The sequence below is a fragment of the Carettochelys insculpta genome, chromosome 2 (assembly GCF_033958435.1).
Source record: "Carettochelys insculpta isolate YL-2023 chromosome 2, ASM3395843v1, whole genome shotgun sequence".
NCBI classification, from domain to species: domain Eukaryota; kingdom Metazoa; phylum Chordata; order Testudines; family Carettochelyidae; genus Carettochelys; species Carettochelys insculpta.
This window is the reverse complement of record NC_134138.1, coordinates 78,539,940-78,564,215: the sequence shown is the minus strand read 5'-3', so window position 1 is coordinate 78,564,215 and position 24,276 is coordinate 78,539,940. Positions and strand designations below refer to the sequence as shown.

Below are 24,276 nucleotides of genomic sequence, written 5' to 3'. Positions count from 1 at the left end.
GTTTGGAAGAGCTATTGAGAGAGTGTCACAGCTACATACAAGCTTCAACTGATAAATTTTCATAAGTAATTATCATGTAGTCTAGGGGGCCATTCAAGGTGAAGTGGCCAATTAACAAGCTGCAGTCATTGGACATTTGCATGGCCATTTTGAAGTTTTGGCCAAGTGTGGCCACAGCCTTTGTGTATAATATGCCTCAGTATATTAGAATATGCCAGATTTTTTTTGTTTTTTTGGAAAAATGTAATGCCTCCTTGAATTTTTTTGTCAAAATATTTGTCTTTATTTGACACGATTCAAAATAAATTGAAATGAAAGCTGGAAACAATTTGAAAATAGTAAGTGCAACAAAGTGAAAGAACGCACATTTGAAACTTAGGGTTGTCTCTGTCCCCGCCCCCCCCGCCCCAACCACCCCATACACACACTTTCCTTTCCTTAGTCCTGACACTTGAGCAAATAGAGTAACTGATAGCTGGAATAGGTTGATATCCTCTATGTGGATTAGCAACGCTAAAGGGACATTAGAGATATATGCACTCTGTCTGTGGATTTCACTGATATTTTCCCAATGGGGAAGAAAGAAGGACAGAGAGTAAAATGGAAAACAAACAAGAAGAGAAAAAGATCGATTGAAAGTAACATGGAAAGCCAAAATCTTTCTTTTCAAAAACAAAACTCATTAAAATATTTTGAATGGGGCCTATTGGATAGCACATGGTCTGCTAAGATTTTTAAAATATTACTTGTGCATACGGATGGCTTTGGTGAATTGAGACAAAACATTTTGGAGCCAAACTAAAGATACTAGTTAGTTTCTGCAGAGCTATCTGGCCCAGGGAGGAAAGAAAGAACAATGGACCAGGGTATGGGAAAGGGAATGCATACTCAGGTGTAGGCACAAGAAGATAAGAGTCCTGGAGTGAAATTGGTGTGGGGAGTGGAAGCACTGGCAGAGAGTAAGGGACCATATCATTGGTCAAATATCATCAAGACATTTTTTACCTGGGAGCTTGTTTATCTCCAGCAGACCCAGGTCATCTGCAGGAGGAACTGACCATGGTACCTCTGTAGCTCAGTCTATAAGCCTCTTCCACATGAGCTAAAAGAGAGCTGGCTATTAGGTAAGCTGTAGAGCAGACTCATTATTCTCTCTCCAAGCGGTCTCAGTACACCGTACCCAGGAGTTGTGTGGGTTAAACTTAGCATGTATGTATCATGGTGTAGGCCCTCCAAGAGGAGGCATGAAGGAGAGAGCTGCCCCAGGCCCTAGGAATTTTAAAGGGCTTGGGTCTTCTGGCTGCCACCTCCACTACAGCAAGATTGGCAGTGGCTGGAGTCAAAGGTCCTTTACATTTCCACTGGAGTGTCACATGGCGTGCTCCAGGCAGCTCTCAGGGCTGACTGGCAGGAGTGTGGGTGGGTCCTGGTGCCTTCTGGGCAGCACTGAGGGCTGATGGCCCCTTCCGCTAAAGCCCTGCCCCTTCCAGCAGCATGGAGGTACCACCATCCCTCCTGGCCTACGGGCCCAACGAGTCTGTCGGCCCCCCGTCATCGTGTACTGAAAAACTGTAATATTAATTTTAATGCATTTTTGAAGAATTCAGTTCATTTTCTCAGATATAGAATGCAGTTTGCAATAACTCTGTAGAAAAGCTACTGTTTCTCCCAAGGGTTTCTGATTCTTTCCTTTAGCTGAATTTGCTTCACCAGCTATGAGACGGTGATGAGGCTACATTTTCAGTAGATGTTGTCACAAGATTACTTGAACTATCAAAATCCATTGCTTCTGCTATGACTGATGTAGACAAACAGGTCACTGAACTGAAGATTTTTGGACACTAGGTGAATTTCTGTTGCTTGAACGGAGTGGCTGTCAAATCTTTGACTTAGTTTTATCTCTGATATGTAAGGAGAGCACGCTTTCTATAGAAAGCCAGTTGCATACTGAAGAAAAAGTAAAATCAATGTCATTCAAATGATAGCAGTGCATGGCCCAATGCAGGAAACTTGAAATATTTGGATAACCGTCACTGAGCTACCCCAAAATTAAACTCAATTTCCAAATGTCAAAAAACCCCTCAGGTAAAATAACAGAATGTGTGTATTATGGCTGTGTCTGAAGCAGCGTTATGCAAAGTCTGAATGTTGGCACACCTGGCACAGCAGAGGTGATTAAGGCAGTAAGCTCAGCTACAGAAAGATCATGCAGCAGAACAAAGGACAAAACTATTTTTGGAACTGTTGACGTCTGTGTAGCCCAGGCAAAGGGCTGGCTGTGTGCTTTCATTGTAAGTGACAGCAGTGGCATTGGGGAGATTTGCAAGGAGATGTTGGAAGTAAACGGCAGGGATGTTAAATTCAAGTTTGACACAGAAGCACAATGTGACATGGTGGCCTCGCAAATGTTCTATAAATTGAATGTCAAGGGTGCCATTTCTCAAAAGGCTCAAAAACATAGGCTGTTACCTTGTGCAGGTCATTGGACTGTTTTGTGTGTTGTTGGTAAGTCAGTAGTGCAAAGCCCTGGTCTCAAAAAGTAATATGAATTTAAGTCAACATTGCAAGTATGCCAAAACTTCAACTTGCTACTGAAGCTCACAAATGCCAAGTTGTAACCTTTGAAAGTAAGTCAGACAGTACTTTATCTCATCCAGTACATTCTAGAGTTCTCCAAACTCGTGGCAGCTAAAAAAATTAAATCAGTGATAATGGCTGTCGCTCAGAATAGATGGTGTAGATCTTCATCAGATACTTCCTCTCTTTTTGTATATGCTTTGACCAGTGCTGTAGTTTACAATGTTGACATTTAAACTGTCACTTGACATCTGAATGAAAAGCTGTTAGAACAAGTGAAGCCACTGAAGTATTGTTTTAGGCTCTCTGCTGCTTCAGCCAGCCATAAGAGCTTTGGAGTTTGAGAATATGTCTTTCACCCAGCTTCTGATACGCTATCATCTGAAAACACCAGATTCCTGCAGATGCTGCCATTCGATCAGAGTTTTGGGTTCGTGTCCTTTCTACTAAAAAAACAAACAAAAAAAACCCCAAAAACAATTTGGACAAGGAAATTAAGATGTACCAAATAAAAGCTGGAATTTCTTTCATCCCCAAGTTTTGGCTTTCTTCTGTACAGCCATTCATTCTTCATCCATCAATTATCAAAATCTTGAATAAATAACAAAAGTTAGCTTACGATGGGGCTGGGCTAACCGGTTCTGGTGCATAGTGATTAGGTCACCAGTTGACAGCTATCACGCTTATGTCATAAAGTGCCTCTATCCAATAGGTAGCTCTTTGACCCTCCAGGTAGGTCACCATTTGAAGGAGTAGTTCAATATTTTGAGCATTGCCCTGCTAAACCCAGGGTTGTGAGTTCAGTCCCTGAAGGGGCCATTTAGGGATCTGAGACAAATAGATTTAAAAAAAAAATTCTGCCAGGAATGGTGATAGATCCTATTGTGAGGGCAGGGGACCGGACCCAGTGGCTGTGTCTACCTTTGCATTCTTCTTTTGAAAGAGACATACAAATGAGGGAAATCGAAAATGCAAAGGGGGGCAGATTTACATATCGGGCATCTCATTTGCATAATCTTATTTCAAAATAGCTTCTTTCGAAAGAAGAAAACCAGTGTAGACAGCTCTTCCAAAAGTAAACCCCATCTTTGAAAGAATCCTTCTTCCCTTAGACCACTTACACAGAGAAGGACTGAGTCTACTCTACAGCTTTAGGTGAAAGGCTCGAGCACTCAGCTCCAGAGGTTGTAGGTTTCAGTCCAACTATGGACTCCATTGTGAGATGAAAAGGGAATACTTCTTTCATGTTGGGAAACAAAACACGCCAGGCTGAAATTTTCACTCTCACCCCACTCTCTTACACCAGGTATAAGGAACCCAGTGGCATGAAGGGGCCCTAACAGTCTGAACCAAACTATGTATGCATATGTTTTGGAGGGAAAGGGTGAGAGGGAGGATTCCTCCAGCACAGGAATGGAGGAAGATGGTCAAAATTAGCTTTCCAAGGACACCCTTGTATAGACATAATTCCAGGGCAGGCAGATGAGGGCAAAGAGTCAGGAGTGAGACTTCATGAGTGGTGACAGACTTGCTGGTCCCATGGGACCCACAGAAGGGTGGGGCCTTGGGCAGAAGGGGCAGGGCTGGGCATTTAGCCGTCAGTGCCACCTGGAACACACTGTGTTGGCTTCCATGGCGCAGCCAGCCCTGAGAGCTACCCAATACATGCTGCATGGTGCTCTGGTAGTGTTTTAAAGGGCCTGGGTCTCCAACCACCACTGCTACTCTGGGACTTTTTGAATAAACAGGCCCTGGGGCCACTCTCCCCTTTTCTCCCATGTCAGCAGACCTGGCACCGGGTACAGAATTCTAAGAACAGCTGCTGCCATAATTTAGATAATGCTTAAGCACTAAATTTATGCCAAGCGGTGTTATAGCCACTACAGCAGCTCAGTTTAAGGAAGTTGTAAAAGTGTCTTAGAATCTAGATGGTGGTCTAACTTACTCGACTTAAACCCTTGTACTCTGAGTGGAGAATAGGTCATCTACAAGTCTCTTCCACTTCACTCTTTCTTGGGACAAAACTTCTAGCTGACTCCAGGAGTACTGCAGCTATTGTCCTTCCGTCTCAGTACATCTTCTCCACCTTGTCTGTGGTCTTCCTCTTTTGCATTTTCCTTGGAGGTTTCATATGAGAACTAGACAGACAATGATGGTTTTCTGAGTGTGGCCTCGCCATCCCCACTTTCTTCTCTTGATTTGAATATCAAGTTGTTCTTGTACTTCTCTGTTCCAAAGCTCCTCATTTGTGACCAAGTATTGTCTTTGATGTGAAGGATGTACGTCAGGCATCTGCCTATGAATGTCTGTAGCTTGTGATTTGAAGCCTTTTTAATATGCTGGGTCCTGTTTCCATACAAGAGCACACTCTTCACACTTAGGTTGAAGATACACAGTGTTGTCTTCGCTGATATTATTTGTGAATTCCATATGGGATGGACAGTCTTGGACACAGCTGTTGCTTTCCATGTCCTAGCATGTGTGTTCCTCTGTCTCTGCCCATAATACTCCCCAGGCAGGTGAACTGCTCCGCATTATCCAGGTCATCCCCTCTCAGTATGATGGTGTTGCTGGACTGGTTGGTCCACATTGTCTTCATCTTTTCCTTATTAATGCTCATTCTAATCTTTGAGGCAGTTTTGTCTAGTGTTGTGATCTTTTCTTCCATGCTTTCATGTCAGTGTGAAACGAGGGCGACACAGCAAACTCATTGGACAAATAACCCAATCTATTGGGATCAAGAAGAGGAAAGGTGACAATAGGCACACTTGTCACACTCCTGAGAGTATGCTGAAGGGTTTTGTCAAGACACCTTTGTGAGCACCTCAGCATGTCAAGGGTTCATACGTTGAATGGATCAGGTTAATAATTTTGGATGGTATGCCACAGTGTTGCAGCAGTTTCCGCAAAGTGTCTCTATCAACACTTTTGAAGGGTTTTTTGAAGTCTATGAATGTTATATATGGCGGGGTGGGGGGCGGGAGTTCCACTCTAGCAACTGTTCTATGATCACTCTGAGAGTAAACTGTCCTGTTCTTCTCTGACTATCAATTTCTGAACGTCTCTCAATTTCTGTCTTCATTCTCTCCAAGAGAATCCTACTGAACGCTTTTCCTGGAATACACAGTAGCATGATACCCCTCCAGTTCTTGCATTCCTTCAGGTTGAACTTTCTTTGGAAGCATGATAAGGTAGCCATGTTTCCAGTCTCCTGGGATCTCCTCAGTGTCCCAAATTTTCCCAAATAAATTATACATTATGTTGACTGATGTCTCACTGCTTGCCTGGATTGCTTCTGTGGGGATGTTGTCTGGGCCAGGTGCTTTTCTGCTTTTCAGATGGGCAATGGTTTTTCTGATTTCTTGTGCATGTCTGTTGATGTTAATATGCAGAGGTATATTTGCAGGTGGTAACTCGGGAGGTTCTATATGGGCAGAACAGTTTATTAGTTCTTCAAAGTGTTCCTTCCATTTACTGAGTTTCTCACTTGAGTTTGTTGGCACATGCCCCTCTCAATCACATACTGACTGATCCACTATATGCTGTGACCCAGCTAGTTCTGTGTAATGTCATACCGCCAAAGCACAGAATCTCAGAGACGTTGAGTTAATTGTCCAAGATCACAGAAGAGTTCTGTGGCTGAGAGAGTTCTATGTCTCCAAAGATCTCCTGGCCCTTATCCTTCTCCATGACATAAGAAAAAGTTCCCTGCTTAAAGTTGCCACATCATGGCTCACAGATCCATTAGTAGTAAACTTTGCTGTTTCAGATTGTTCTCAGATCCAGTTTTCTTTAACTTTAAAAACCATTTTAATTATTATTCCTTATTGGTTTAAATTTACCAAAGTTTGACAAGCCAAAAAAGTCCAAACTCCAGAATAAACCACATTGTGAGCGCTGAGCAACCAGTCCTAACCAAGAGCCCAGGATAATAGTTACTGAAGCAATTATCCAGTCCTTTAATATTGCCCCATGCCTCTTTTATTCTTATGTGAAAAACTTAATGTTTGTACACTGAATTCTTAACTGAGTCTGCTGATTAAGCACACTTCCAACTAAAATAATAAATTACAACTGGCAAGTAAATATTCTTCCTGTTTTAGCCAAATTTAGATGAATTAAAAACATGAAAAGCTTGTTTGCAACTAATTGCCAACTTTGCTTCTGTTGAGGCATGTAGTTTGCTGAAAGCTGGACATTTCATCAAAAACTTATGTCAGGTGATTTCTTCATTGCTAGAAGAAGAACTTACCACAATGCTAAGTTTTTGCAGAGTTCATCTAAATTTCAGAACCAGACCCAGAGAGGTTGATGTGAAGCTTGATAGCCTCAAAATTGTGGGGCTTGTCTATATGGCAATTTAGTGCGTGGCAAGAGGGTGTATAAATTTATAGTGGGGCAGCCGGATGCTTGCTAACTGTCTGTTTGTCTGTGTGGACCCCGCTGCCACATGTGCAAAGTCCTGTGGCACCACCAGTATGTCAGAGTATAATAGGGAAGTTTTGTTTATGGTAATAGAGTCCACATAGCCACTTATTGCATAGATGGCTATTGTGCTCCAGAAGAGCAAAGGGCAACCAAAATGGTTAGGGGGCTGGAGCACATGACCTAGTGGGAGAGGCTGAGGGACTCGGGCTTATTTAGTTTGGAGAAAAGGAGAGGGAGAGGGGATTTGAGAGCAGCCTTCAACTTCCAGAAGGGGGGTTCTTAAGAGGATGGAGAGAGGCTGTTCTCAGTAGAGACGGATGACAGAACAAGGAACAATTGTCTCAGTTTCCAGTGGGGAGATCTAGGTTGGCTATTAGGAAAAAATGTTTCACTGGGGGTCGGGTGGTAAAGCACTGGAGTGTGTTACTTAGAGAGGTGGTAGAATCTCCATCCCTAGAGGTTTTTAAGTCCTGGCTTGACAAAGTCCTGTCTGGGATGATTATATAGGGTTGGTCCTGATATGGGTAGGGGCTAGATTCGATGACCTCCTGAGGTTTCTTCCAGCCCTAGGAGTCTATGATTCTATGAGATTTACATCGTGGCTTGCTGCACACTAAATGACTGTGGTAACAACCCTGGATTATTTATTAATTTAAATGAATTTACTAAGGCACTCTTCCTGCAATGGGCAGTTAGACCCCTGCTCCTGCTCATAGTCTCTTTGACTTCAGCAGGGCTGTGGGATGCAGTGATCTGTGAATGCAGCTCTTTGTAGGAATGCGTTCTAAATCTTGAAGTAAGTCAGAGCAATAGATTGTGTTTGTCATGATAATGGTAGTAAATGTCTTTGCTAATTGAATTTGAAAGTTACATACTGTAAAAACTACAAGAGGTAAAGGTATAGTTCTTGTAATAATGGAATGGATGAAAGATAGTGTTTAGATATGAAAATCTGCATTTGATAATTTCCTGTCAAGGTTCCAGATTTGAAAACCCTGGTCCTTAACTTGCTTCTTTGGGAGGACTGTGGTGTACACGTGCACCTGCCAATTATTCTAGCATCAACCACAAGTGCTTTTAGGGCGAATTGCATATTGTGGAGACAACCTTATTACAATTTCAGTTAAAAGGTTCAAAACCTCTCCCCAGTCTTCTTAGTATGTTATAACTGAGGTTCTTTTCCATCCATAAACCTAAAACAGGGCTTATTCCTCAAGAAGTGCCAATTATATGTAACACTAGAAGGGTATTTTTCCCTGTTTGAAGTAGTTTTGGATTTATTGGTGAGGAAGAAAGTTTCCTTTACTCAAAGAAGGAGTTTTTGCTTTGTTTTCTGTTCCCAACAATTACAAATGGCATGAAGGAATTTCTTCGTCCTCAAAATTCGTAGATTCAAAAGGTAAGAGGGATCACTGTGATCTTCTACTCTTCCTTCATGAGTAAAAGAGCATAGAACTTCTCCAAAATAATTCATAGAGCTTGGCTTTAAAAAAACACCCAGTCTTCAGGTAAGACCAAGTGGAAGGCTGACAAAAATACAAGTGGCGTTAGGCAACTAAGTGCTATTAGTGAGACTGGAAATTTTATCAAGACACTTATCCTACAATGAGCTCTCTTTGTCTGTGTTTACACAGGAGCCCACCATTGAAACAACAAACTCAAAATTCAGAAATCGATATGCCATCTTTCGAAAGAACATGACCACATGGCAAAGGCAGATCACAGTTCCAACCCACTCTTTCGAAAACCCTGTCCCATTATTTCGAAAGAGTGCGTCCACAAGTGTACGAGTGCTCTTTTGAAAGAAGGGAGGCAGAGATGCCGCGGACGCCTCTTCTGCCTTCCCAGAACTTCTGGAGCACCACAAATAGCTCATTTGTGGCACTCAAGCTCAGGGAGAGAGAGGAAGGAATTGGGACAAGGTGGAATGTTCAGGGAAAGAAGCAGGGTGGCTGCAAAGCCCCATGTCAGGGGCCATAAGCACAGCCCAATGTCTTTGGGGCTCCATGCACTCACCAGGGGCTGAACCCCACCCTTCCTTTTCCTCCAAGCCCTTCTGTACCCATAGCCAGCCGCCGTCTTAAAGAGCCCCTCTTCAGATCCCCCGCCCTGCACTAGCCGAGGCCTGCCGAGCTGCCAGGAGCAACGCAGCACCCCAGAGCAGCAGCACCATGGCTGATGACACCCTACTCCTCACACTGGATGAGGACATCATGGGCACTGTTGCCCACGTTGTCTGCACGCTCACTGCAGCCTCCCCCCTCCTCCTTGGGAGACAGAACAGCCCCCCTGTGGACATGGAGCATGCCCAGCCTGCATCCCACCCCCTGGCACCCCGGCGCCTGTGAAGCCACCCCAGCAGCATGGACTGGTGGGAGCGACTGGTTCTGGGGCAATGGGATGATGCCACCTGGCTCTGGAACTTTCGCATGAGCCAGGACACCTTCCAGGAGCTGTTTCACTGGTTGGCACCTACATCAGAACACCACCATGCAGCCTGAACTCCCCCTCGAGAAGTGAGTCGCAATTGCAGTATGGAAACTGGCCACCCTGCACTCCTACTACTCAGCGGGCCACCAGTTTGGGGCGGGCAAGGCCATTGTTGGAGCGGGGCTCATGGAGGGAAGCCGGGCCTGGGGCACAAGGGAAGGTGGAAGGGGGCCCATGGGTACAGGGACCCCTCGGGGGTCACCGGCCAGGGGCCCAAGTAGGGGGTTGCTGGCTGGTGGGAGGCCAGAAGAGGGTCACCAGCTGGGAACACCCTGCCACATCCTCACAAGAGCGCATGACCTCCCTCCCTGCAGGTTGTCCGTGCCCTGAATGCCGTGCTCCTGCACCAGGTCGTCTGCATCGGGGACCTGGATGCCATCATCGAGGGTTTCTTCTTGTTGGGGTTCCCGAACTGCTTTGCTGCCCTGGATGGGACGCACATCCCCATCCACGCCCCACCACACAGCACCGGCCGCTATATCAACTGGAAGGGCTACCACTTGGTGATCCTCCAGGCCCTGGTGGACCACAAAGGCCGGTTCATGAACATCTACATGGGCTGGTCGGGGTGAACCCACGATGCCAGGGTCTTCTGCAATTCTGGTCTGTGCCAGCGTATGGAGGCCGGCACCTTCATCCCGCAGTGGGAAATGCCGGCTGGGGACACCAACATGCTGCTATGCATAGTTGCGGATGTAGCATACCCCCTACTGCCATGGCTGATGCAACCCTATACTGGCCACCTCGAACCCAGCAGGGAGGCCTTCAACACCCACCTCAACCAGGCCCGGCGCATGGTCGAGTGGGCCTTCGGGCGCCTCAGGGTGTGGTGGCAGTGCCTTCTTGCCCGCCTCGAGGTGGGGATGTGCAATGCCTACAAGTGGTGGGTGGCTGCAGCGTCCTCCACAACATTGTGGAGGCCAAGGGGGGTGCCTACATGCAGGGGTGGGCAGCTGAGGCCACCATGGGGTTCAAGCAGCTGACCGCTGTCACCAGGCATGAGGCAAACTGTGATAGTGTCCGGATCCTGGAGGCCCTTTGCATAAGTCTTGCCCCGGGGTCGCAGTGATCACCCCAATACCCACCCCTCCCCCTCCCCATACTTCCACCCCACCACCTCATACACCGCCGCCACCACCACCGCGCCCATGCCTCCCCCTCACGGGACCACGGGACACAGGCATTGGTGCACAATATAAACCTTTACCAACAATAAACTGTAAAAAACTGTGGTATAAAAGTCCAACTATTTACAATGTGTGTGCAGGAACACCCCCGTATGTTGCAGGGCCAGGGGCCTGAACTTGGATGGGGGTGGGGAGGGGGCCAGAACTGGGAGGGTCACTCGGGCAAGGGGGTTGGGGGACGAGAGCCATGCCAGCCCCGAGATCCCCTTCCTCCCCTGGGAGCGGGTGCCATGGCGGGGCTGGGACGGGGCAGGGAGCACCAGAAGGTAGGGGTGTGGTGGGACAGCAGAGGGGTCATTGGTGTTGGGTGAGGTGGAGGACTCTGTGGAGGGTGTGGGGTGGGCAGGGGACCCTGGGGGGGACCTTTGTGGGGGGGACCCTGTGGGCGGCTCAGGGGCTTGGGCAGCTGGTGGGGGGTGCGGAGGGCCAGGAGCTGGGCCATGTTGCCCACGTGCTCCTGTAAAGTCCCGTGGATGGCGTCCATGCAGGATATGAGCCGGTCCCAGGCCTCCCTCTGCCAAGCCAGGTCAGATTCCTCCAGCTGGAGGCGGCTTTCCATAAGCGTCGCCTGGTGGAGGTTGGCAGGCTCATCCCCCGTGCACCGCTGAGACCTCCTGGCTGCACACCTGGAGTGATGCTGCTGAAAGTGCCCAGCCCATGTCTGATGCCTCCAGGGGACTCTTGGGGACCACTGACGCTGATGGCCTGTGTGAGCCCTCACTTGCTGCACCTGCAAGGGGTGATCGATAGCATGTCAGTCTCTGAGCAGCACCTCGTCCCCCATACCCCCCGGGGACCCTGCCCCCCCGAAGCCCCGCCTCCCCTGGGGCCTGGCCATGGTGGGCATGGCATCCCTGTGGCATCAAGTACACAAGGGCTTCCCCCCCAGGTGGGACCATCCACGGGTGTGGGCTGGCCCACGAGAGTCCCACTGGGCAATTTGGTGCCTGGAACTGTCCACGGGTCCGGGTGCTGGGTGGGACTGGCAGGTGCAGAGGGCATGTTTGGGACTATGGCCAGCCGGGGTGTCTGGCCCTGGGATTCCGGGCCTGTGCCCGGTCCACTGGCAGGGGTGCCACCCCTGCCCTGCCTGCTGTGGTGCCGGCCCCGCTGTGCACTTACTGTGGGGACCTCAATGATCTCTGGGGACACCTGGCTCCCCATGGCCCGGCTGGACGACTGCAAGGGGACGTCGATGATGAGGTCGCCCTCCTCGCTGGACCAGTCCCAGGTGGTGCCTGCCTCCAGCTCGTGCTGGCTGGTCCTGGCTCCTGCAGCTCCTCCAGCTCAGGCTGGTCTGCCGAGCTGTCCAGGACCGCTTTGGGTGGGGAGCTCTCCCTGGGCCTCAGGATGCTGTGGAGCTCCCTATAGTAGGGGCAGGTGGAGGGGCCTGCCCCTGAGCACCCGGCCTCATCCTGGACCCGGGCATAGCCCTGCCGGAGCTCTTTTACTTTGCTCCGGACTTGCTCCGGGGTCCGCTCCAGGTGGCCTTGGCTGGTCAGTCCCTGGGCGAGGTGGGCGAAGGCAGTGGCATTCCTCCGCTTTATCCCCATCTCCTGGAGGACCTCCTCTTCCCTCCAGAGGCCCAGGAGGTCTCTCAGTTCATGGTCTGTCCAGGAGGGGCCGCTCTTCTTTTTTTCAAGGACGGACTCCTGGGAGCCCTGTGGGGGCTGTGAAGGGGAGGACCTGGGGCTTGGGGGACTTGCGGGCGCTGGCCATGTGCCTGTCACTGCTGTCAGGGGCAGCTGAGAGGGCGTGCTGCCTGGGGCTCGTGCTTTTGCAGCTTGCCTGTTCTCAGCTTCCTGTCATGGCATTTCTGGGTCCATGCAGCTTTAAGAGCGGCCAGACGCATGGGTCATAGAGCTCCGTTTGGTGGGGCAGGGCGTCTCCGCGCTCGGACTGGGCACCGTCGTGGAGGGCTCCTCTTTCGACAGAGTGGGCCGTGGCACGACTTCACATGCCTTATTTCGGTGTTGTTTTTTGACTGGTGGTGCTCTTCCCGTACGGGATCGGGGTCCAGCTTTCGATGTCTGGGCTGCGTTCCTTCAATTTCTTCCTTCCGAAAGAGGGCTGGTCTTTTTGAAAATCTGTGCACGTGTAGACACACCCTTTGAGAGAAACTCTAGTGATTTAATGGGAGGCATGGTCAAAAAGGGGTCTTCCTGCGAGGAAGTCACAGCCTGTTCAGGACACGCATGTGGAACCTTTTATTTCCAAAGGAGATTTTTACAAAAGTTTGTGGTTTGTAAAACAGTGCAGGTTATATTGAAAATCAGAACTTAACCTGAAACAGAGCTTCCACAATGACAAGCACGGCTCACTATATGCCAGGAAAATTCTACCAGCGGAGTCACTGCATTTGCTCCTCCATTCGTGCAAATAGTGGGAAGAGAAAATGCAGTGATATTCTACTCATGCTACTCTCGGAAAAGAATTACTTAATGAAAGCTCTAGTTCACAGCCAAACTTCATTTATTAATATATCACTTTTATATAGGCTTATTTGGGCAAGCACTCCTGTATTCTGATTGCATGATTATCACCCAGAGAAGTATTGCTTTTAATAGTAGCTATATTTGGCTAATGGCACGCTCAAAATTTTACATGTTTATTTCTGCTACTGAAAACACATGGTATAATCTTTGGTTATCTAACAGCTTAATAAAATAGCCTCTCCTGAAACAATGCTGTGAAATTATATGATCAGAAGAGCTCAGCTGCTGAGGGCACTATTCTAAATGAAGCAGAGTTGCTTTGTCTGCCAGGGCTGCCATACTACACCATTACGTTTTTAGACACACGTTTCCTTTTCAAACAAGAATGCTCAAATAATGCAGTCAAGTAGACGGTGTTTACAGTATTTAATAAATGCTTGTTCTGTCAAGGGGTGCACGCGTGGACGTTTAACTTTGGCCACGAGAGGAGCTTGCTCTTTCCTCTCCCCCACTCACCCACCCATCCACTCTCACTGGAGCTCACTCCCCACCTCAACCTCCTGGCCAGCCCGTTTTCCTCCCTCCCAGCCACCATGGCCCTGAGGCCTGAGGAATTCTGTGCTGTCAAAGACTATTGGCCGGGAGGGGTGCTCCTGCTTCCCCTGTGCATGCCCCTGAGGAGGCGTCACATTCAGCTCCCAATATTTGTCATGTGTTACATTGTTTACACACAGCAGCAGAGATGGGCTAAACGAGTTTGGTGACTCAGAATTATTTAGTTACCTGCTGGACTCAAGACAACTAGACAGGAGAGAAAATAAAATCTGACTTTTCAAAGTCTCCATTTATTTATATATTTCCTCTCCTGTTCCCCATTCTTGCTTTTCCTGATAGTTTTGTTTATAAATTCAGAAGCTCAGATATTTTTAAGCCACTGTTAAAACATAGCTATTCATAAATAAGTTTGTTTTACAAAAATGTGCTAATTCATCCTGGATTGATGGATTCATCATGATTGCTGTCATCTAGCAACATGTCTGGTCCAGCGTTGCTGTGAGTACTCCTGGCCTGGAGCACCCAAAGGAAGAGCTGAGCCCTGTGCTCAGCAACTCTTCTTCTGCCTTCCCAGAACTTCTGGAGCACCACAAATAGCTCATTTGTGGCACTCAGGCTCAGGGAGGGAGAGGAAGGAATTGGGACAAGGTGGAATGTTCAGGGAAAGAAGCAGGGTGGCTGCAAAGCCCCATGTCAGGGGCCATAAGCACAGCCCAATGTCTTTGGGGCTCCATGCACTCACCAGCGGCTGAACTCCAGCTTGCCTTTTCCTCCAAGCACTTTGCCCAGTCAGTGCCAGACTCTCTGGTGCCACTGGAGTGGAACCTCACAGCTGGCAGTGCCAGAGGGGCCAGCATTCACCTTCCTGGTCCAGCAAAATCTCTGGTTCAGGATGGTCAAGTCCCAAGGGTGCCTGACCAGGAGACACCATCTGTATTTAGTACAGACAACTTATTCCCCAGTACAAGTTAATCTTTTTGATGGAGCTTTTTAGCCAATGTATGTGACTTGTTAAGAGAGATTTCTCTTCTCAAAATAGCATACATTTGCTATCTACAGTTCCAATTCAGGAAAACATTTGTGTGTATGTTATGATCTATTCCTCTTGAAGACAGCACTTAAACACAATTTTAATCATATTGTTATCCTTAAAACAGAAGCTTTCTTGAATTTCACTTTTTTCACTTAATTATTTTCACTTATTTTTATTGTGATTTGTGCAGCAAAGACAGCTAGCTTTCTTCTTAACTCTTCTTTCTGTTGACTGCATGTTAGGTCTGGGGCTCAAAATCAGCAACCTGTAGTTATGTATGAAGAAAGTGTTCATAACTTCCCTATGGACCAAATCTTGAACCCTTCTCCTTTGATTTGTGTACAAGTGACTCTGAACTCTTCCGTACCTTATGTGCTGATAATCATAGGGCCTGATTGTGAAAATTATTGTACAACTTGTGGGGCAGTTAAAGGGATTCAAGTCTATGAGTCTTGGAGTACAAGTCTGAACAAGTAAAGATTAGATTTCAAGCCATTTTTCTAAGGTGAGGTGGGTTGCTTGCCCTCATCTGCTTGCTTAACATTTGGAAAAGTGCAGTAAATGAGTTAAGATAACCTGTTTTGATGGATATGTCTAACCCTGCAGTGAGGAAAGTCTTCAGTATTGTAATAGCTACTGTGCTTTAACTGAGTTCTGTGGGAAGAAAACTATAAATGTAAATCTATTAGCTCTTGGTGAGCCTGTAAAAAGGATGAGGAGAGAGTAACAATGTCTGGTTCGGTCCACTGCATCATAATCTGAGGAGCCTAATAATACTGGAAATTAGTTTAGAGCACAAGCTGTGAGATCATGAAACATGCTCAGCACCATAAATAGAGAACATTAGGCATATGCCTCCATGTATCACCCTCTAACAGACACCATGTCTTCCAACCTTTATTTACATTAGCAGAAACTTGTAGGTAGTAGCAACTGAAGGGAATACAGGTCTCCATGTGGGGATTTGACTGGACTGTCTGCAAGAACAAGCAGGATAATATCCCAAAAGCGTTCCCTGAATGGTGAAAAAACACATCTTAGCCATTTTTCCTCTCTCCCTTTTTAGTTCTTTCTTTCCCTGAGACACAGTAGAATGGAACACTTGGTCATCAATAATTTGCTGAACCACAGGAGATCAATATTGTCCAGCAAAATTACCAACACTTCTGCTGCTTACTGGGCCCTTAGAAGGCATATGGGGTAAATTACAGCTAAAAAACAGAACACTGAGAGCTGGGACTGGTGGCTGTAATCAAACTTTATTGGACCCCAGGTAACTTGACCACACCAATGATAAGTGGATATCCAGCTATCTAAAATCATGCTGGACCATGGATGTTGCTGGACTAGAGAGCCAGACTACATAGGATCAACCTCTATAATAATGGGGTACTTCACTGGGAACAGGAAAATAGGATCTGAGGAATGAAAAAGTCAGGGTTCACTAATAAATACTCATTGTTAACAAATGAAGACGTTTCCCAACTTACAACACTCACAACTGAGTCCCAGCTCCCCAGCTGTTACTTTCCCGAACAAAGTTAAGCTGAGGACGAATCTGGAAATGAATGCTGTGTATGAGGGTCAGGAGAAAAAAATGTTGCCTGTCTCTGGTCCTCTCTGGGATTCCTGGACTGGAGTCCTGTAGCTGCTGTCCTCCACTAGCCAGTAATGGGTTTTATCAGTGACAGTCTGGACACTGGTCTTTGCAGGGCTGGAACTGCCTAGGTTCCACAGCCATTCAAAGACCCTCATGGCGAAGAGATCAAGTTAATCAGAAACTCAGTGAGTTCTGCGTTTCTCTCATTCTCACAACTCAAAGGTCAAAGCTGAACTTAAAACTAGTCTCTTGACTCTGAGTCAGCATGTTCCAGGCTGCTGCCCATATGCAGAAGCTTCACTGTTGGCCTCAACAGGAGTTTCTACTGTCTGTCCCCATGCCTGACTACGAGCATGCTGGGAAATGGTGGCAGAAGGCTTTGGTAGCTTCTGTCCATAGGGTAGGAGCTACCCTAAAAGCAAATACTGCAGTGAGATTCATAGCCCAGGTCAAATGACTTGTACATACGGGGATCATGCTATATAGCTGAACACAGCAGTGTACACATCCCTGCTTGGGTTGGAGCTCATATCTGAGGTCTCCTTCTATGCCTGGATTTCAGATCTGAACTGCCTGAGTAGGAAGGTGCATGCTGCTATTTTTAGCCCTATAACATGTGCCGTATTCAGCTGATTCTGGCTCTGAGACCAAAGGATAGAAGTAGACTTCGGATCCTGAGCTGCAGCCCAAGCTATTCTGTGTCTTTTTTGTTCTGTTTTGATCATGGGTTGCTCCTGCCAACTGAACTGGGATTCTAGGGGTTGGACTAAGGAGCTGTTAAGATTGGTAAAAGTGTTTGGGCTTAGGCTGCAGTGTGAGGTCTGGGACCCCCAGACTATCAAATGAAACTGGATTATATTTTATTACATGTTTAAGCTTGGAAGGATGTGAATGTTGGTACCTATCAGTAACGGATTTCACAGCACAAATCAATGAACAAATACTCCTAACACTAATAGCTGAAATTTGTAGCTACACAAAGTAGTAAAAAAATTGCTTGAGAACTTATTAGAATTTAATTTAAGGAGTTTAGCTTGTACAATTTGAAATGTGACAGGGGTGACACATGGGGGGATGATGGGGCACGTGAACCCCCCAAATAGCATGTGCACTCAACAGCAGTGGTGGAGAGGAAGCAGAGACACATTGCTGGCTGTGTTATTAAGGGGAAAGGTGAGACCTTCCCACCATTCTTACTGGCAGGGAGTGAAGTGACACAGCTATATGCTAGGGGAGTGGAGTGGGCTGCAGCTGTGTTACTCTGCTTCCCCTGCCACTGCTGCCGATGAATGAGTGGGAATGCCCCAACCCCAGCTGCTGGCACCGGACCTGTTCTAGTACCCCAGGCCATGTCGCTCAGGGGAGCAGGTTTGTGGGGAAAGAGGTGGGCTGGGGCAGAGCAGTGGGAAGAGGCAGGGCCTGGGGCAGAGGGAGCATTAGTGGTGGCATGGGGAGGAGTTTTTTGGGGGAGGACTGTCAAGTGGCTGATGCTGACCCTGTGGCCTTCCTCACTGGCTGCCGCTGCCATGTGATATCGACTACGGTTATTTCAACTGTTATAATGCTTCAGCTTTTGAATCTGTGTCCACTCCCATTAAACAATCATCTGATTCCCTCTGTAATTCCACACAATTTTAAAACTTAAATTGATTACAAAATAAAAAAAGCTTAAACTCATAATTTTGCATAGTTGTGAAAATTGAAATAGATAAAAAGTTTAAAAATAAACATTAATATTACCTTTCAAACCATAAATATAAATTGAATTCTGCCAGGCCCATATTTTTTGACCAAGAAGCTAACATCTTTTTGGAGCCTGTAGTACTATTTTAATAAAGCAAACAAAACTTATTAAATGATTGAATTACATAAATCAGTCAAAATAACTGTGTTTCCAGATTTGACAACAAATTGTTTTTACCTAGGAAATAGTTTTACAAAAATGTCTTTATTTTGCATCAGCATTTATATTGCGACAGAATGCCATTCCACTCTAATATCAACTTATTCTATGGATGTTATTTCATAAATAATGTAAAACATGCCCACCAGGTATATATTGGATGAATGTATTGTATGTGCAGACCCATCATGCCAATTATTTGAATATGTATTGTGCTGTGACATTTCACATATATCCGATATCTATAACGTTTGGCTGTTTAATACATCAGTATTTCACTAAATTCACTGCTTTGATAATTGAAGTTGGCCTTTTTGAGATATATTGCTTGGGAATAACATTTTGTGAATCCGTTGGGGAAAATATTTGTGGGTAAAGCATTTTAATTAGGGAGAAAGAAGGGAACCTTCTGAAAAGCTAAACTTCTTTCTTTCTGAAAGCTTTCTTTACAAGTACTTTTTCAAAAATAAATGGAGAGGGGATAACTGACAGTTTGAAATAAAATACGATTAATACAGAAGAGCACATTTGGATGACAAATGCAATGGAGAGGTTGATAGGAATATCACCTCTCCGTTAATCACATTTAATGAAAACAGTGGATGGGCTTCATAGAGTTCAGGAACAATTTCTACTAGCTCCATATGTATCCTTACCCTCCCACTGACTTAATCATTCCTGCTCTTAAGCAATGACTATAAACAAAGCTCACACAGAGGAAATACTGTTTCTTCCAGCTTAATTTAGATAACTACCTTTTATGTGATGCAATCTGTTTGTTCTAGTTTGCTGTACTGAGTTCTAATGAGATCTTTCTGTCCATTTTAGACAAATAGCACTTGCTGTGCCATAGCACATGGATTTCAGGACCTCCTGTGAAGAGGTAGGATCAAAATGTTTTATTTTCAAAAAATAATATGAGCATTAATGACCTTTTTTATTCTTTATGCAATATTTTCTATCTGAAGTGCATAGACTTAGAACATCTGATGTAACTGAGCCTGAAAACATGACTAGATAATCCAAAGTGATAACAAAGTGCTTTTCTAGTAGATTATGTGCCTATTTACTTATCAGTGTTCATAAGGAGGTAATCATCAGTGTTGAGAAACCGAGTTGGTTTCAGTATGCCAACAGAAACCGAGTTGGTTCCAGTATGCCAACAGCTATTATAAGGAAAATGAAAGATCAACTGTTCTCCATGACTACTGAAGGTAGCCCAAGAAGTTCTCTCTTAGTCTTCAATAAGGAAGATTTAGGTTAGATATTAGAGAAAAACTCTAATTATCCTTTAGATCATATTATACTATATTATATGCTCTAAATATATGAACAGTTAACTGCTGGAATAGGCTTCCAAGCCAGCCACCTTTCCTGCCACTGGAGGATTTTAAGGCCAGGTGAGAAAATACCTGTAAGGTCTAGTCTAGTTTTGCATGGTCCTGCCTCAACATGGCAGTGTGGGATGGGAGTGGGGCGGGAATAGCTTGAGGTCCCTTAAAACTCTACATTTATATTATTCTGTAATTAACCCTCCTGATCCAGCAGTGAGTTGTTTGGGGAATCACACTAGTAGACTTCATTTGAGCTCCACACGTATGAAAGGCTTGCCTGCACTGACCTTGTGGCAGGTTAGGTCCTAGATGAATGTACATTACTTGAAGCTGTGGGGTTGTATCACTGGAGAAACAGGAATATGCTGGCAACATAACATGCTATCAGAATCATAGGAGAATTCATAAGGGGCTTTGGTAGTATTTTGTTTGTGGTCAACTCAAAATAATTTAAAACTTCTTTTTTCTTTTAAATATTTCTTCATTGACCCCCGCCAGTTATAACAGACATTCTGTGCTGAAATGAAGTTATTGTTTTGATACAAAGTACCCAGATTTAAAAAAAAATAATGCAAACCAAAATAATCCTGACCATCCAAGATTTACAATTTTTCAGGGAAAAAAGTGTGCTACTTTCAGTAATTTTTGTTTTGGCAGAAATAAATTTGCAAAATTTTTGTGTAGACATCATTTCTCTTTGAATACAGATGAGGTAAAAAATATAATACATGCTCACAAGTTTAGCAATTCATGCGCGTCTCTGTTTCACTATTAGAATGAAACACAATTACATCAACTTGGATAGCCGCGCAAATACAAGCACTGATGGGGAAACTGAAGTCTACAGACTTGAAAGAACAAACAACAGACGGTGATAAGTAGGAGTTCAGGTTATGATCACTATGGCTGCGTCTAAACTAGCTCCCTACTTTGAAGGGAGGATGGTAAATAAGGTGTCGCGAAATTATTAATGAAGAGCTGCGGTGCACGTGTAGCATTTCATTAAGCTAATTCTCCCCTGCGGCAACTTCAAAGTGTTAAATTTTGAAGTGCCAGCTCATGTGTAGCTGCGATTTTGAGGAGTAAAGGACATCGAAGTTGCCCAGGCACTCCAAAGTACCGGTGGGTTAGCCACAGCTACATGTGAGCTGTCACTTTGAAGTTTAATACTTCGAAGTTGTCATGAGGGAGAATTAGCTTAATGAAGTGCTGCATATGCAGCACAGCACTTCATTAATAATCTCCCGACATCCTATTTACCATCCTCCCTTCGAATTAGGGAGCTACTGTAGACAGAGCCCATGGGTTGTAATACTGAAAACTGATGGATTGTACAGCAGATAGTATGAGGTTGAGTGTTGTTTTCAGTATATTAAGCAAAAGAGACACCTGTGGGCTCTCTTCATGGAGTAGGTATTTTTTGATTAAAATTATAGGACAGCAGATGTTTCATATGAACATACTTCACTTCAGCCATGCTTGATAGCAATTGAAGAGACTCTCATTTGGAAATTAGCCTCTATTGTTAGCAAAAATAAAATGAATAACATTATTAATCTAAAATATTGCAGCCCATCTATCCAAACTAAAATCATCGGTAGCTTGAAATATTTGTGTTTTTTCTCCTTCTCATACACACAACAAACAGAAAGAACTGGAAATCTCATATGGTTAATCTACTCTTGCAGAATCATACTTGGACCTTTTGTCCCTCTTTTACTAACCACCATGAGTTGTCTGAAGAGAGACTATGCTGACCCTGGGCAAACGCTTTTCAGGAAGCGATCACTTCATAACTCTCCTCCTCATCTTAAATAACCTTCCTCTGTCCTACAAGTGGACAAGTGATAACTCCCCATTTCTCCTTAAATGGTCTCTTAAACTAAACAGTCTATTCGACAAAGTTCACCTGTAACAGTCTGACATTCTTCGCGTGACCATATCTCCCCTGGCCAAATATGGGACACAGGAGAATGACACCATCTCAGCTAAAACAGGATGGATAGTCATCCTACCTGGGAGTCAGGTGGTAGCTGCCCTGTGGGGGCTGCCACCGTTCTGGGGTGATGTGGGGGGGTGGGGCAGCTGTGGCTTACGGCTGCCCTGTGACTTGGGGCACCAGGAACTAGGCTGCCACACTGCCAGCGAAGCTCCTGGATCCTCTCAGTCAAGGGAAGTCAGGCAGCAGCCATGCCACTGCATGCATCCAGCTGCCAGCTCCCCGCATGTGGGGGAAGTTGGGAGGCAGCTGTGCTGCTGCATGGATCTGGCCCCCCGAGCAGTGGGAAGTTGGGCAGCTAATAAAAAAAGTGGAACACAGAGCAATTATTCCCTTTGGCAACACAGATCGGGATGCCGGGACAATCCCACCCAGAGTGAGACAGATGGTCACCCTAGACATTCTTTCCAAGACCAGAAGAGCTCTGTGTAAGGTCAAAAGCTTCTCTCTCTCTCACCAACAGAAATCAGCTCAATAAAAGGTGCAGGCTCTACCTCCCTTGTCCTTCACTCATGGGACCTGAGTGGTCCTGAACAGGGGGATTTTCTGCACGAGGGGAGCTCAGGCTTCCTGGCTGCCTTCCGGGGGGCCGTTAGCCTGCTGGCCAGACTTGCTGGCTGTCCCTGCCCTCTGGCTCCGGGAGGTGGGAGGGGTGCCCCACTGCTGCTGGGCTTCCCCAGTTGTGGCTGAGTTAACCACAACTGCAGGGCTACTGGCAGGTCTGTGCCCCACCTGGTGTCCAACCTCAGGCTGCCAGGCTCCACAGCCCTAGCTGGGCTCCCCACTTCATGGGACTATTGGCAAAATTCCGTGCCCCAGCCAGGCTCCCTGCTAGAACCCTGCTGCAGGGCTCCTGGCAAGACTCTGCTATCTGGGCTGGGCTCCCATAATGGGGTTCACTGATGCAGCTCCCTGTCCCCAGCCTGCCCCTAGGGCTCCCCACAGCCAGCTGCCAGCAGGGCTGCCCGCCACCAGCAGGGCTCCTAGAGCAGCTGGAGCTTTCTTGTTGAGGTGCTCTCTCTGGTCCAGCAACATCTGTGATCTTGGTGGATGAGGGATGATGCCAGATGAGAGAGTATCAACCTGTATTACCTCACCCACCTTATCTCTCTAATTTCCTGGGACCAACACAGCTATAGCACCACTTCAAACAATTATGTATCTAGTTGTAAATGTTTATTTTATCTTAAAGATCAATACAAGGACTTTTGAGATAGAACTTCACTCTCATAAGGTAAAGGTAAGCTAAGTAAGCTTAAGTAAGGTAAGCTAAGGTAAGGTAAAGTCAGCTGATGATAACATTTCCATCTTGTTGCTGTACTCACAGTTCAGATTTTTTCATAGTATTCAAATAGTTTGTTAAGCACTTAAAATAAAAACTGGCAACTAAAATACACAATATGAGAGATTAATGATGTTGAGTAATTAATGCTCCTGTCCCTCTGAGTGATGGTTCTTATCCCAGTGACAATTTTAATAAATGTTGTGAGCCAGCTCCCTCTTCTCTGCTTGAACAAGCCGCAGAAGAAGACAGAGCTCCTAAAGCTGAAGCGTAGGCAGGCCATCTAGGCCTTCTCTGCTTGTTAGAGAAAGGGTTTGAGGATTGAACTGATATCAACTCCTGCAGAATGGTTTCAGTTCTGGTGTTCCATGGAAGAAATAGAGGAACCAATCATCTGGGAAACATGTCATTTGCGGGAGCTCTTTCCATCTGGGATGTCAAGAAATGAGGCTGCCAGTCAGACTACCAGTTTCACAATGGCAAACTCAGGAGAATCTCCCGTTGTTACAACCATGGTGGGAGGGGTTTTAGTTCCTGCAGGATAACTCTCCTGTGAAGAAACACTTCAAGCAAGCCCACAGATTATGCTTTCCTAGAAGGAAAAGCTCGATTTTAGATGATTGGTCTCTGAGGATGCTATTTAGTAGAGGAATCTCAGTGATGCAGTGTCTGCTAAATTCATGAATGACAAACACAGACACAGTACACTTCAGTGATCTCGTGTCAACTAGTTTTAATATCTTGACTGCTGTTGTGATGAAATAATCCAGTTTAAAAGTCTTAAATGTAGTTCAAACATGACATCCATCTTGGCTGTATTGCCAAGAGGGGAAGAGCTGTTATCTAAGGAAATGCCTAAGTTAAGTGAGGCCATTCTATGAATTTATTATTTTTTATTACGTATCATTATTTCAGAAAATGCCACAGCTTTTCTAGGTCTGAACATTGTTAGATGTGGAAAATAAGCAAAGAGGATAAAGTGGAAGCCAGCAATTTAATGTTTTCCTGAGATAATTTTAGGTTGCAGTGTAGAACAGGTGCACTAGGAGAAGGACTTTATTTTTTGTGATTTAACAAGTGTGGTACATGCAGATATGATTGACAGAGAAGGCATTTAGCAGATCTTTTGCAGTCCATTGGAGAAACTGAGCACATTCAGATGCCTATGGGCGGAAATCCAAATCTTGCCTGAAATGAAAGTGCTTTCCCCTTAAGCAGATTGGCAAAATCCCAGCGGCATAAGTAGCTGGACCTTTTGAAAAAAAAAATCCGTCATGTATCATTGACATCTAGCTAAGGCACTGAGCCTGCCTCCAGTGTCGTGATACTACCATCTCTTAATACTGCGGAGTCAATACTCTATCTGGTAATTAAACTTTATAAAATGGGCATGTCTGCAAATGGGCAGAAGTATAAGTATATGTCAAATGCAAACCGTTCCATTTTTTTAATA

General features: G+C 45.6%; 1 protein-coding gene across 1 annotated transcript in view; it reads left to right on the top strand.

The window, feature by feature from the left end:
- SNTG1 (syntrophin gamma 1) overlaps window positions 1-24,276 on the top strand; it is a 628,960-nt gene that overhangs the window by 294,534 nt on the left and 310,150 nt on the right. The window contains exon 3 of the mRNA XM_074987189.1: window positions 19,037-19,091. Coding sequence (XP_074843290.1) covers window positions 19,065-19,091 — 27 coding nt within the window. The 5' untranslated portion in view covers window positions 19,037-19,064. The remainder of the gene's footprint in view (window positions 1-19,036; window positions 19,092-24,276) is intronic.